General features: G+C 39.7%; 1 protein-coding gene across 19 annotated transcripts in view; it reads right to left on the bottom strand.

Moving 5' to 3' along the window:
- EPB41 (erythrocyte membrane protein band 4.1) overlaps window positions 1-14,531 on the bottom strand; it is a 92,807-nt gene that overhangs the window by 68,005 nt on the left and 10,271 nt on the right. For all 19 annotated transcript variants that reach the window (XM_077932013.1, XM_028742812.2, XM_077932014.1 and 16 more), the window contains exon 2: window positions 1,219-1,669. In XM_077932013.1, the coding sequence (XP_077788139.1) occupies window positions 1,219-1,669 (451 nt within the window). The remainder of the gene's footprint in view (window positions 1-1,218; window positions 1,670-14,531) is intronic.

The raw sequence follows: 14,531 nt of genomic DNA, 5'->3' as shown, positions 1-14,531 counted from the left end.
AACCACAACACAAAAGTGGGTCTATTCTGAGTAAAACATAAATGTTTACAACCCATAGAGAAAAATAGGGCATAGCCACAAGGAGAAGCTGAGAAGGTTCTGCTTCTATTTTAGAAGGTTAGTCTTTCTGTTTTAGTGGGGGACAAGCTAGGTTCATAAGCCATAGTTTTCTATAAGCATACTCTACATGGCCATGACTTCCAAAACTAGCAAACTACAGTTAGCACCGTGCCTCCATGTTTTAATTTGCAGCCACAGTTTAAAGGATTGGAGACAATTCTAAACACAGTTTGACAATTCATATACGTTAGAGAAAACCAAGAGATGTTAGGGGTTATTAGCATACAATAGGGGAAGAAGGTGCATAAAGGTCTACAGGATATTCACAAGCCTCCAGACCATGGTTTGGAGGACTGGGGTTGTTGTTTTGCAAGCCTTCAAAAGCTTCTTTAATGCTTTTTATATTTTTAAAATTCATACATATAATTGGAAACTGGGAAAGAGCATAAAATGCCAAAAGCTGGTTATATAGGTAATGTTGTATAAATTTCCTTTTATTAAGCTACTTTGAGATTTTTGATTAAGTGGTATATAAATCTAACAAAATAAATAATTATATAAACTAGAACCTGCTGACATGTTTACCTTAATCTTTGGAACGTATTGCAATTTGCAATAGATTAAACCTCTTACCAATTAGATACTAAAGGTTGTATCTAACATTAGCCATATTTAAATAGACCCACTGAAATTAATGAATATGACTAAATTGGGTTCATTAACTTCAATGGATTTACTTCAAGTAGTACTTACCTGGATACAAATCTGAGGCTGCAGTTCTAGTCACATTTACTTATTAAAGTCACAAGTGTATGAGCAGGCTACACATGTCAGGATGTTCTTGAATGTCTATTAATCAAGTTAAAGGTAAAGGTACCCCTGACCATTAGGTCCAGTCACGGACAACTCTGGGGTTGAGGCGCTCATCTTGCGCTATAGGCCGAGAGAGCCGGAGTTTGTCTGCAGACAGCTTCCGAGTAACGTGGCCAGCACGACTAAGCCGCTTCTGGCAAACCAGAGCAGCGCATGGAAACACTGTTTACCCTCCTGCCAGAGCGGTACCTATCTACTTGCACTTGATGTGTTTTCGAACTGCTAGGTGGGCAGGAGCTGGGACCGAACAACAGGAGAAAGAAAACTAGTTTGTGTCATATTTACCTGTGTTTCTGCACTGCTCAATGAGTGAAGATCTAAAGATGGGTCAGTCCTGAGCTCAGGTTCAGGAGCAGCTATTGGGGCTTTCAGCAGAATCTCCTCATTGAGATCGAGGTCTGTCTCTTCCTGGCCTCCTTCACCAAGTTCCTTTGTTTCTGCCTCGTTACCTTCCTCCTCAGAGACCTGAGATTTGGGCCTCTTGAGGAATGATGAAAACAGGCGTGACAGGCCCCGACTTTCAGAAGTGCGCTCTTTGTTCTTGCTCTGGTCCTCTCGTGTAGGCGTGTCACCATTGGATGCTTTTAGCTTCTTCTTTGACTGATTATCCCCCTCAGGTGCTTTCTCCAAGAAAGCTTCCTGTGTTCCTGTTTCAGCAGCTACCTCCTCCTCTTTTGGCGGCTGCTGCTTGGGAGTCTCAGCCTCTGCCACTAAACTCTTTTCAGTTGTCATGTTTCTGTTGGCAGAAATGTATAAGAAATTTAACTGAATAAATGCTATGTAATCACAAAACCACTGCAAACTGATCACAAAGCTCCAAAGGTAACAAGGACCACTAATAAGGGTCTCCTGGTGTCCGCTTATCGAAGCTGCAATTAATAATGGGAGCAGCAATTCTTGTTGTTCGAAACTATTTTCACATACAAGTATAGCCTTGCATGCAAGTGCACATTGTTATGCTATATAAACATCTAGCTAGTTTTGTTACTTCAAGAATGTCTAGAATTATCATTCGCAATTATGATCACAGAAGGAGCACAAAGGCAGATGACCAAATCTGCCAAACTGGGTGCTAAATTACAAACAAGAGCACATAAACTGTGTGAAATAAATAAAATGTTGTCATCTTAGAAATCAATATTAGAAGGTCGGTATCAGAACTAGCCTACTGCACAGCTGGTATTCGTTGTTGTGGAACTGTTCTTGCCAAATGCTCAGGGACTCCGAGCTCTCTGAGAGCATTCACATTACCTCAAACACACTTTCGACTATACTGCATTCTCCCTCTCCTAAGACAGAACAAATGCAGTTCCACACAGAAGTGAATAACCTTTCAGGTCCAGTAAGCCAGACCTTTAACTGTCCCCATCCTGAAGGCCAAGTCTGACAGGTGGGTAGGTGTGACAATCACCTGTTCATCACTATTTCACTACAAACATTCCCCACAAGTAATTGATGGCACATTACAACCCCAGTTAAATTCAAATATTGGTAGAGAAGAGTTTTTGAACCTCTTTATGCTTTTATCCAAAATGCAGGGGGCATCAGCATGGTGCAGGTGCACACGTGCCTGCGGAGGCCTTTCCTGGCAACAACAGAGTCACACACCCCTCCCAAAATAGACTTAAAACAAGAATTCTTTTGCAGCAAATAGAACAGGATACAGTATGTGCCTAGTTACAAGTCGTGTATATGGTCCTTTGTAAACTGCTTTGTGGTTTTTTGAAACAAGTGATACATAAATTTTATGAAACAAAAAATTAGAAATAATAAATAAATTAGTTTCTGGGCCTGAAAATGGTGCCAAACTGCCCAAATGCATTGTGACTGATCAGAGTAATTTGTCCAAATTTTGGTGACCTGTTTGAAAAGTGGCCACCCCTAATTTTTAACTATAAGCTGATTCAGACATAACCTGGTTCATACATAACACTGATCCAGCAAATTATGTTTTAGCAGATCAGGGGCAAAACGTTGCTTGCACATTACTTCCTCAGGTCTCAGTTTTCCTAGTTTCTGAAACCATAACACATAACATAAAAGTCTCTTCAGCTCCTGTTATTTTGTTTACATAGATTTCTACCCTACCCTAAGGACATCCAGTGAATTTCATAGATTTGAACCCAGACCTCCAAATCCAACAGAATATTAATTCAAAAGCTAGTGTCATGCTCTATAGAATTTCATGCAATAACATTTCTAGAGGTTAAGTGAAAAATGCACTTTCGTTGCAAAATCACCTATGCCTTTGAGCAATTTGACTTTATCCAGACACACTAAACAGCTGAAATCTGCCATTCTGCTTGTGCAAGGCTATCCTTGCATTTCAAGAGAGCAGAGGAAGAGTGCAGCTTTCACATTTCTGAAGTGAACTTTTTCTGTTAAAGGGCAGTTAGTTCATGTAATCAGTGACACAATGTTTAGCATGGCTGCTGAGAAAGATAAAGAGTCACATGTGAATTATAAACACTTATCATTTATATAGTGCATGTTAGGCTCCCAGGACTTCCCATACATTATCTTAGTAATCTTCACAACAACACGGGCCCCAATGGACTCAGCAGGACTTGCTTCTGAGTACACAACTAGAGCACTGTACTGTAAGTTACTGCTAACGAAACAAGGGCAAGGCAGCATAAAGCCAGCATGCATTTTAGTTTAAACTTAAATGTGGATATTTTTCATTCAATTTCTGTGTAAGAAACACATCTGAAATAGGACATTTCCTCCTAAATTAAATAGAGAAATGTAATTTCAGTACATCAAGCATGTTGAAGAGGTTGATCGCGATTGCCCAGTTGATCACAGTTAGATCTCTCCCCAAAAAGCTCAACAACCTAGCCCCCCCCCCCCCAAAAAAAAAGCTCAACAACTCTTGGCAATGACAATGGGTAGATCACAGCTGTTCTTTTTGTACTGTGAGTAGATCGCAGTCTCTTGGGAGTTGGACATGCCTGCAGTACATGATACCCTTTACCCTGTACAATCCAAATCCATCACTTGATATCATTGAGTGGAGCACTAATAGTGGCTCCCCTTTGGGCCAAAATCACAACTTATGTCAATTAAGAGTCATATCTTCAGTGTTCTCTTCTAGAGACAACTTCATGGAACTCCATACCACAGGAAGTTATAAACAGGCACCATTCCTACTGAGTTTCATCGACACCCGGTATCCTGGCTTTCTCTGTTAGATGGAGAACTTGAACCCACAGCTCTAGTTCTGCTTCTCAGACATTTTTCTTTTTGAGATTCTAAATTCTTGAGGTTTTACATTTTATAGGTTTAATTTATATTTTACATTTTATTGCTGTAAGCTACTTTGAGACCTTTATGATGAAACGCAGGGTATAAAATTTTAAAGAAATATAATGCCAGTTTTCTGAAATTGGAAAATCACCATTTGCAGTATTTCACCATGTAATAAAACAGCTTTTCAACTCGTGCAAGTTCAGAGTCCATTCTTTACACTAGTAAAATTTATCCAGCCATCCCCAGCTACTCTGGTAGCCAATATTCGTTTTCAAATTGTATAAATTTAAAGTCTCTTGACCATACACCTCTGAAGAAAAGTGCTTGGAAAAATAAATAAGGCTGTGTCTTATTTATTACACCAGATAGTGCAATGAGAGCTAACACGGGCTGATGAAAATATATGAACAAACATTTTCCCGCAACCTGCTTCCCTTCCGATATTTTGAGCTACAATTGCCATCAGCCAATGGCCAGGGATGGTATCAGTTGTAGTTCAGCCTGGAGAATCCTGCAAATAATTATACCATCGTCATACTGGGCTCCCTGCTATTTAGCTTGTGTGATGGAACTCCATCCTAACTGTGATCAGAGAAACTCCTTTCCTTGCTAGTTTTAAACAGGCCTTTAAATCTCACTATTTATTGAAGTTGTTAAGAATTATTTTACCTGTCATATGTTGGATAAGCTAGATGGCCACTTTGTTGTCTTGCTGGTCTGTATATTTTAGGATGCTAAATTGATACTTTAAATGTTGTGATACGTTTTTTGTGTTTATTTTATGGATTTAATAGAATCATGAAATTGTAGAGGAAAGGACCCCCAAGGGTAATCTAGTCCAACCCCCTGCAATGCAGGACACTTTTACCCAATGTGAGACTCAAATCCATGACCCCTAGATTAAAAGTCTCATGCTCTAATGACCGAGCAATCTAAGAGGCAGAGCCTGCTTGCTTGAGTGTCTATTTCATTTGTATTCCACGTTGGGAGGCGACTACCTGAAAAGCAGCATAGAAATATTTGAAATGAAGTGAAATAGATATGTTTCCATTCAGCCCTAGCATTAGAAAGAAAGAGGGAACACAGGCAGCAGATGCTGGGGGTGTGGGGCAGCATTGGCAGACACAAGGCTGTTCCTCCTGAGCCTCCTGGTTCCCTTCGGCTGTTTGTAGGCTGTGTTACCTGTCACACATCACTAAGCTAGTCAGCTGCCCAAAGGTGTCATACACAATACTACGGTGCTGCCAGTACTGAAATAAGATTCAGCTGCTATTCTAGTCTGTCTGAACTTAAGAGTGGTAAGGGAACTATCTTGTCCTTCGCCTCTGAAAGCAAAATGTCTTGGACTGGTCTTACCATTCAGGAATGTGAGGACACAGAGAAACAGAACTATACTTTGGGCTGAATGCCAAAACGACCTGCTTTGATACCGAATTCTATCCAATCAACTGGGGAAAATACAAACAAAAACATCATGCTTTAGAAATCTTTCCAATCTACCACTCATGGCTTTGAAGTGGGGAATGAGGTATTAGTTTACGTGCAACTGCAGCCCTAATTGCTATTTCTACAAAGTAAGCAAGACACGCCCTTAAAAAAAGCCATTTCCAGTTTTAAAAAGTAAACTTGGGACAACAAAGATTGTCGCAGGACTGACTGTTTATACTGGCCTGTCGTATTCACAGGATATACAATTCATAGCTGGGGTTTGCTTAGATAAATTAATGTCTCTAAGTCTTCCTGAGAATAACAATACTTTTTACAGGGAAGCCTTAGTAGCATCAGCCAAATGAGCTTAGCAGGAAAAACAAGAGGATGCAGAGATGGGCACATACAAGCAGTTCCTTTTCCTCTTATCTCCTTTGCTCCTTCATTGTGTTCTTATTCTGTTTTTAGACCCCCTAAGTATGATCACCTGGAGTCTTTTTTCTCTCTCCTTTCAAATGAAACTTGGCAGCCTTAGCAGGATGTAAAACAAAGCACCTTTTAATTTTAAAAACATAATTATTTTTAAAATAATTAACAAGGCACTTTTTAAAAAAAAAAAATTCTAAATAAACAATGAGATGGAGCCAAACATGCCCTTCTGCTCATAGAAAGCTCTTCTGCTTATGGAAAAGTTTTATAGCTAACACTAGTGCCTTGTGTGAGAAAAGTTAAACTAAATGCAATTTCCTGCACAAGCAGAAACATGAGATCTGTTACAGAACCTATTATAGCACTACACAAATTCTTAAGCGTTTGCAAAACAGGCCAGTGGCTATATTCCTTCCGTTCATGGTTTTTTGTATCCAACCCTATAATCTGTCTCCAAAACATTATTACCACTATAAATGTCACACACATACAAAAATCCAACCTCAAAGTCAACCAAGTTCTGTCTAGTTCTGTAATTCAACAGCAGCCAATGGGGTACAGTGGGGGCAGAAAAATGAATAGCAGGATATCTTAGGGAAAGTAGCACTAAGCACACAGAAAATGTGAATAACTTGACCCAAACATAATAGTAGACGGGGGAGGAGTTAATCTGCTTTCTAAGTGAAAGGCAGAATGCTGGAGAGAAACAAATCTCTAAGACGGCTTCTTGGTCATTTTGCTTTACATTGTTTGGTTTGATTTACCATACTCCTCTCTTATATTAACATTATGTTCACCACTCTGAGAGCCTTTGAGTCATATAAGGTAAAGGTAAAGGGACCCCTGACCATTAGGTCCAGTCGTGGCCAACTCTGGGGTTGCGGCGCTCATCTCACTTTATTGGCCGAGGGAGCCGGCGTACAGCTTCCGGGTCATGTGGCCAGCATGACTAAGCCACTTCTGGCGAACCAGAGCAGCGCACGGAAACGCCGTTTACCTTCCCGCCAGAGCGGTACCTATTTATCTACTTGCACTTTTGACGTGCTTTCGAACTGTGGGTTGGCAGAAGCAGGGACCGAGCAACAGGAGCTCACCCCGTCACGGGGATTCAAACCGCCAACCTTCCGATCAGCAAGCCCTAGGCTCTGTGGTTTAACCCACAGCGCCACCCGCGTCCCTAATTGAGTCATATAGCAGTATACAAAAATATCATAATGTAGCATAATATAAAACCCTGAATGCGATGTAGTAGTAATATGGAAAAAAACAAAAAGACTCATTGCATTTTCACATGGAACCCATTGTTATTCAGCAGAGGGTACCAGGCAAGGGACTGTTTATGAGCACCATTGTTTAAAAACTGTGGAAAAATTAAATTCTTTCAGCTTGTTTGTGACTGAAAATAATTTTTAAAAACATATGCAATATAAATTGTTTATCTGTTGATAACTGTGAGGCACAATCAAGCCAACTTCAGCACTTTTAGGTCTCACTGATTTCAAACAGTGAAGTCACATATTTCACATATTTAACTAAGCCGTCTTTCTAGAACATCATGAAGCAACAGCTTTAGACAAGATTTAGATTTATACAAACATTCAATTGTCTGTTCAGCCATGAACTTACTGGAAAGCGACTTTCCGTTTCAGTTCCTCATTTGTAATCTAGTACCTCATAATGTCACTGGAGGATGATTGGTAGGGCTTGATAATCTCACCTGCTCCTCTTGCCAGCCTCAGAGGCCAAGATGAGTCTGAAGCCAGAGCTACAGAAGCAGGCTGTGCTCTGAGCTTGGATAACCTATCAGGCCCAGAAGCAGAGCAGGCTCAGAGCTAAAGGAGGGAGGTGGAAGCTTACATCCACAACTGAGGGGCACTCCAAGCTCAGAGCACCAGTTGGGTTCAGAGGCAACTCAAACTTCTCTGCCTGCCTGCGCCAGCTCTGAGTTATTGGGGAAGGACTTATTTTCTACCCTCTTCCCAGTTCCAAGGTTAGAGCTCAGAAGAGGATGAGTTATTTATTGCTTTCCACTTCATTCTGCATATGAGAAAAAGGAGAGAATATCAGGAAGAATCTCCCAATTTCTTTTAAATGTTCATACTCTGAGTATATCCAGGTCTTTCCAAAGTGGTACATTCTTGAGCTACATGCTTGCATTAATACATTATTATTATTATTATTAATCAGAGACTGGAGTTATTTGTTAAATCTGTGAATTCAGCTTGGATATAGGAACATTAGAATTGTAGAATACTTTTCATTAGTAAAAAAATTAATAATAGTTTCCATATCAATCTATGAGGAATACTATTAAACATTACAATAACCCATGATGCTTGTGGTAGTACATATACTGAACACTTCTTTTGTTCCCCAATTATGATAGACTCTGCATAGTATTAGAAACTGAGATACGAAAGCTAGGAGCTAAATGATACCTTAAACCTAGGTTATGGGCACAAGAACGGAATGCCTAGGCACGCTTATTTATAACAAGAATACAAAGCTGAAAATAAATGAACTGCACCTAAATAATCTTATGTTCATTTTTCACATGGTCTAGTCCTTCCCTTGCCCACCCCCTAATATTCTTAAGAAGTCTCTTCTCTAGTCTTCAGAGAGTGGCTGGAAGTGGGGAGGCAGAAAAAGGTCCTCCTTTCCTTCCACTCTGCAGTTTTAATCTGAAATCTTAGGTGCAGTATCGCACCCAGAGCTCAGAAACTGCTCACGCTAATGAAATCCCTGTCGCAAATGTGCCTAGAACAATGGGAGTTTTGAACACTAACTCTGCAACCAGCCCAATGGAGATGCAATACTATTGGCAGGAGTCTCTGGTTTTCCTGTATACCTTTAAAGAAGCATATCAAATTTGTGACCTAGTGTGTCACAAATAGATCACTGTCAGCACAGCTGCGCACCAGCACGAAAGCTATTTCCTTTGGAATAGGGATAGGCTGAAGACTATGCAACAGTTATGCACATAATGTATACATATGTGTAAAATAAGTGAGGGGCACTGTCTTTTTTACATCTATATTCTTCTTTGCCTACAAGAAGCTTAAGAAAATGTACATTATTCTGGCCCTATGTTTTATCCCCACAAGCCCAGGAGGTAAGTTAGGCTGAGAGAGAGTGATGGCTAAAGGTGAGCTTCATGGCTGAGTAGGGCTATGAACTTGGGCTTCCCCAATCTGCTCAACACTCCACCTATTAAAAGAACAGGAACCTGTGGCCATCCAAATGTCGCTGAACTACAACTCCCAACATCTGTGACCATTGGCCACAGATGGCTGGTTGAGACTGATGGGAGTTGCAAGTTCAGATACTTTTACAGACTAACAGGTTCCCCACCTCTGCACAAGAGAATAGGCTGCTATTATCTACCTAGGATATCTAAATTCTTTCCTCAAGCCAGTTATCTCAACATGCAACAAGGAACAAATATTTCATTGTGTGATTTTTAAAAACAGCCGGCAATAAGTGTTTATGTATTATGAGCTTGTTCTGTATTACCGTATATTATATTGGATAAAACACTTAAAGCAGTCAAAATAATATTCTCTTGTTTCTGATGTATATGATGACTTTAAACACCCTAAGAAGCTATTAGCTGTTTAACATTGCCATTATTATCTAGCAACCCTTTCAACTGAGTAGTTAAGCATATCTAGGATGGAAAAAGTGCTTCTGATAGCACTCTGTGATCCTGCCAAAGCCCTGGTCTTGCTGTGGAACGACAAGATGCTGAGTACAACCAATACAATTGCTCTGAAGCACCCTCTCCAATACAGGGAAAAAAGAATGTTTTAAGCCCTATACTATACTGGGGATCTGCATTCTATGAAACCAGCTGGAAGACAGCAGGAAAACAGGTGACAAAAGTCCTGCTGTGAAGCTGGCTGAACGTGAATTGTGCCTATTTGATGGTGAAAGCAGCAAAAAGGACATATTTTGCTACCTCCATCACATCCTCAATGAATCATCCAGCAGAGCTCTTCAGGTCCATGAATTGTTGACATGTGTATCAGTGGGCAGTGTCCAGGGCACCTCAGAGACTTGCTGCGATTTGCTTGCTAGCCACTTTAAAGACAAATTTGTCTACCTCCATAGCAGACTTGACACCACAGTTGACACAGCTCCAATTAAGCAATTCTGCTACCTAGCAGAGTTCAAAATGCATGTACATGCAAGGCCCGATACAGCTTGTTATCAGGTTACTTGAGAGACCATGTTACCCCCTTACATGCTCAGTACATTCTGCCAGAGTCTCTCTCCTTGAAATCCCTAAAATATCAGACACCTGCTGTACAGCAACTTAGAGCAGGGTTTTCTGTGGGGCTGCCTGTGTTTCGAGATGTGTTTTGAGATCCGTGTTCAGATGCTCACTATTTGTAGGTCCAGTTTTTGGATACAGTTGAAGAATTTAGGGGGAAATTAGTCCACATTTCAATTAAAAATAATTTCCAAAGTTCATATCAAGAATAAAAACAAGAATATCCAACAACAAACAAAATAGGATAGATGGCATTGATGCAGGGAAAATTAGGACCAACAATAATACCTGAAATCAACAAAGACCAATTTTGTTGACTTGTGGTGTGCAAATTGATGTATTCAGCGATTTAAGTCGTTCAGTCCTCAACTCACATTTACATTATCAATGTAATGACTCAATTCAGAATAGGTTATAATTTACTCAGACTAATCTGTAAATTTCCATGTTCAATTTGAACTTCTGAAGTCTGGCCCGCTTTCTTTCATCAGTCAAACCACACAGTCCTCCCCACCTCACCTTATAAATGGGCTTATTTTCTCTTTGTTCTTGCCATTAATATTGGATTTCCCTCTTCCTTTTGTCCAGAACTTCTTTTCCAATAGATATCCAGCTGATAAAGATTTCCCCAGTGTATCCCTGGTCCCAACCAGCTGCCCGATTAAGCTTCTGTTTCATTTTGTATTAAAAACACTCAACTGGGAAATACTTAATATCCCTGATTCCATTTAGGAGAACCTCCAACGCAGATGTTGCTAGGAAGACAGCAGGGGGGCATATGCTATGAAAACCTGGGCCAGTTTTAAAGCAATCTTTTGATTTCCCCCTTCTCTCTGTTGTGCTAAATACAGGCTTCTTTTAGAACTCTCAGACACAGGACAATCAGTCAGCAATTTTCAGTTTTCATTTTCAAAGACAGCCTGTGTGTGCGTTTACTTAGAAGTAAATCCCACTGTGTCCAGTAAGGTTCACTCCCAAATAACTGTGCAGTCTTATTGCAGCTTAAATGATTCCCAAGATACTAATTCAAACAGGAAACTATACATTAAGTAAAAGACAAAACCATCACAAAAGGGGCAGGTTATACAATGGAAACACTGACTGGGGAAGATCCACAATAGTGTTAAGCATGCATCTGTTCATGCCACAGAGCTTCTCCTCTCCCCTGTACCCCCAAAATCTCCTTCAGGAGTCAGTGAAATTTCCAGAGCAGAATGGAGGGGTGCAGGGACTAGAGTGGGGAAAAGAGAAACAAAAGTTTTCACTTGTGCAAGCAGATTTCCATTGCAGAAATGAGCGAACATCACTGAATGTCATCCCCTATGGCCAAGTTCAGATATCATTTTCTATATTTTGATGGAACTATTAGGAATAATCAGTGTTCCCAGATTTAAGCTACTGTTTCATGTTAAATGTCTTAGGTTTCAACCCACTTCTCAATGAAATTCAGGACAAAACTGACTGATTTTAGCTAATCTTATTTACCTTCCGTAGGGCAAAACTAGACATTATATGGAAGACCAGTGTAAAATTCACTTTATTTTACTTCATTATGTTTTATGATTAGCAACCAAAGGTGATTATTATTTAGTCACAGAAGTGCTGAAGGGGATTTTTTTTTATCACAGGCAATCTCCCAACCTGCCTTTCCACCTGCAGAGAAAAAGATACCAGCTTGCTCCCATTGCAATGGAAAAGCAGTTGAGAGGCAATTTTGTCTGGAAAAAGCAACCCACATCCATTTCACTGTTTGTGTGATCAAATATGTAGCCTCCCACAAATATTTTATTTTTTCTTCTGTTAAAGAGTCAGGAAACTTTTATATTATTTTACTTCACAAAACTCACAATAATAAGTCATTTGCTTCATGCCTCAATGCACTTTTTAAAAAATTGCTGTTTGCTAGAGAGACATAACAAAGTCCATGGTTTGGAAATATCTTTCTTAGGGTTCTACAGAATTCTTCACTAGGCTGTTAGAAACTCAGATATATAAGCTAGGCACCAAATGGTGCCTTAAATATATGATCTGTCTCCACAACAGAATGTCTATTTGCCATGGAGTTGAACTAGATAACCCTCAGGGTTATCTTCCAATGCTATGATTCTATGATCTCAAATGCATTGCTTGACTGTAGCTTGCTCTTACAATAATTCACTTGTCCCAGTATGCTGCAAGCAGAAAAAACAGAAATGGAAGTGGTATTAACAATGGACTAAGGCAGAGGTTTTTAAACTATGGGTACCAACCTAGCACCCAGAAAACTCCATGTAGTTGCAACTGGACCTTCTCCAGTAGCAAAACATGCCTGACACCTGGGGAATTTCAAACAATGGTCTTGATGTTATGATGAAGAGTTATGAAGGATTTGAAAGCTTACTCACTATTTTCTGAAATTCTGGTTGGACCTAATAGGTAATGCCTCACAATGGATTCTGCAATACTTCCTAATCAACACGGCTTCCTTTGCTTTTATCTAAGACTCTAAGCAAACAACGCATTAGCCTCCAAACAAGTATTCATCTTCAATTTGCACCCAATAAGTTATATCCAGATCCAAAATAATTCTGATTGTTAAAGGCATAATTCCAAACATATTACCTATTAGCTTCAGCATGTAGATGTAGCTTACAGCAGAACCAACAAGACAATTTTGTAAAAATCCACATTCAGAGGATAAAGGAATAAAAAGCCACCAAATCCGCTTTTCTGCAAACACTGTTGATATCATTGTTAGAGTTAAAACCACAGTGATGAAGCCCCTTTAAACAAATCCAGCATAAAAATGCAGCGCGGGGCCAAAAAGCTGGCTATGATCATACTCTGTGCTAGCCAGAAAATGCCTGGTTTCTGCTGATGTAATCAAAACCTTCTTAAAGCCACCCCTTCTGTATTTTCTCAAAAGCAAATTAAAACAAATTTATTTGGTACACTATCATAAGAACTAAGGGATCAGAAGCACTTTCATGAAAAACCCACTTTTTAAAAGTAAACAATTATACCTGATTAGAATATTAGTGAAGTAGGTATATTTCTTATGTGCTAGGTGATTGTAGCATAGATGACCATCACAAACCTATCAACTGTTGATAGGATAAGCAGTAATCAAAATCTACAGTCCTTGCTCTTTCACAATGGGAACTTAAATAGCAGTAAGGAGCTATCGGCAAGCAGCATTAAGTAAGGCTGCAATCCTGAAGTGTAAATCCCACCAAACTTAGTAGGTCAAGCTGCAAGACTCACAACCTGATCCTATGTTTACTCAGCAGTAAGTTCAATGGAGTTTGTTCCCAAGTAAACATACATATGATGGCAGCCTTGTTTTTATCAGTTTTACTAGATAAGAAACAGAGAAAAGCAGACTTGATGCTACAAGTCCTATGAAATATCAGAACGAAGCTGATTTCAGAAGCACATGCCTAGCTTTGGCTCACAATTTATCATGGCTGGGATCCAAACAGCTACCTGAGGTGAACCCTATGAGTTGTCTGCCCAGTAGTTCCCCAGTACTTTTTCTTCTTTCAACACCAGACCTATAATTTTTTCTCCAAAGTTTGTAATCTGTTATTTTACCAGAGAAAATCACAAGATAGAAAAAAGTTAGTATTATCAATAGTTTAAACATTTACAGTGCATTTCTATACATGCCTATGTAGAAAGAAGTCCCATTTCATTCAACGGCTCCTACTCCCAGGAAACCTTGTACAGTATAGACTTGCAGCCTTACTACAGCAGACTGCAGTCTTCATGTAGCAGAATGATGCAAGAAAACAGGATGTAAAAAATACACTTGACCTCTGTAACACTGTACATAGAACACACCCATTTCTGGTGAAGCAGCACAGTTACTTGCAGAAGGAGCATATTACCAATATAGAGATTTGCTACTGCATAATAAGCAACAGGAGAAATCACTCCCAGAAAGGGACATGGGGCAATATTAGCAGGAAAAGGGCATTTCCGTGAACAATTGCATTCACCCTGCTGTCACTTGGACTACTAAGGATGAATTATATTGCCACCAAATTTCTATATGAAAATCACTTCCATGTGCCAATATACATCACTGAGAGCAAAATTACACAAATATGGAAAATCTTCACACACTAGGACCTACAGGGATATGACTTTAATGTAGACAGATGAATGAATTGGAATAAAGGTGCCAGAGCATACAAAGTTACCCAGTGCATTCCTCAGAGGGTTGAAATAAATG

The sequence above is a fragment of the Podarcis muralis genome, chromosome 7, assembly GCF_964188315.1.
Source record: "Podarcis muralis chromosome 7, rPodMur119.hap1.1, whole genome shotgun sequence".
Lineage (NCBI taxonomy): Eukaryota > Metazoa > Chordata > Lepidosauria > Squamata > Lacertidae > Podarcis > Podarcis muralis.
This window is presented reverse-complemented; position numbering and strand designations above follow the sequence as displayed.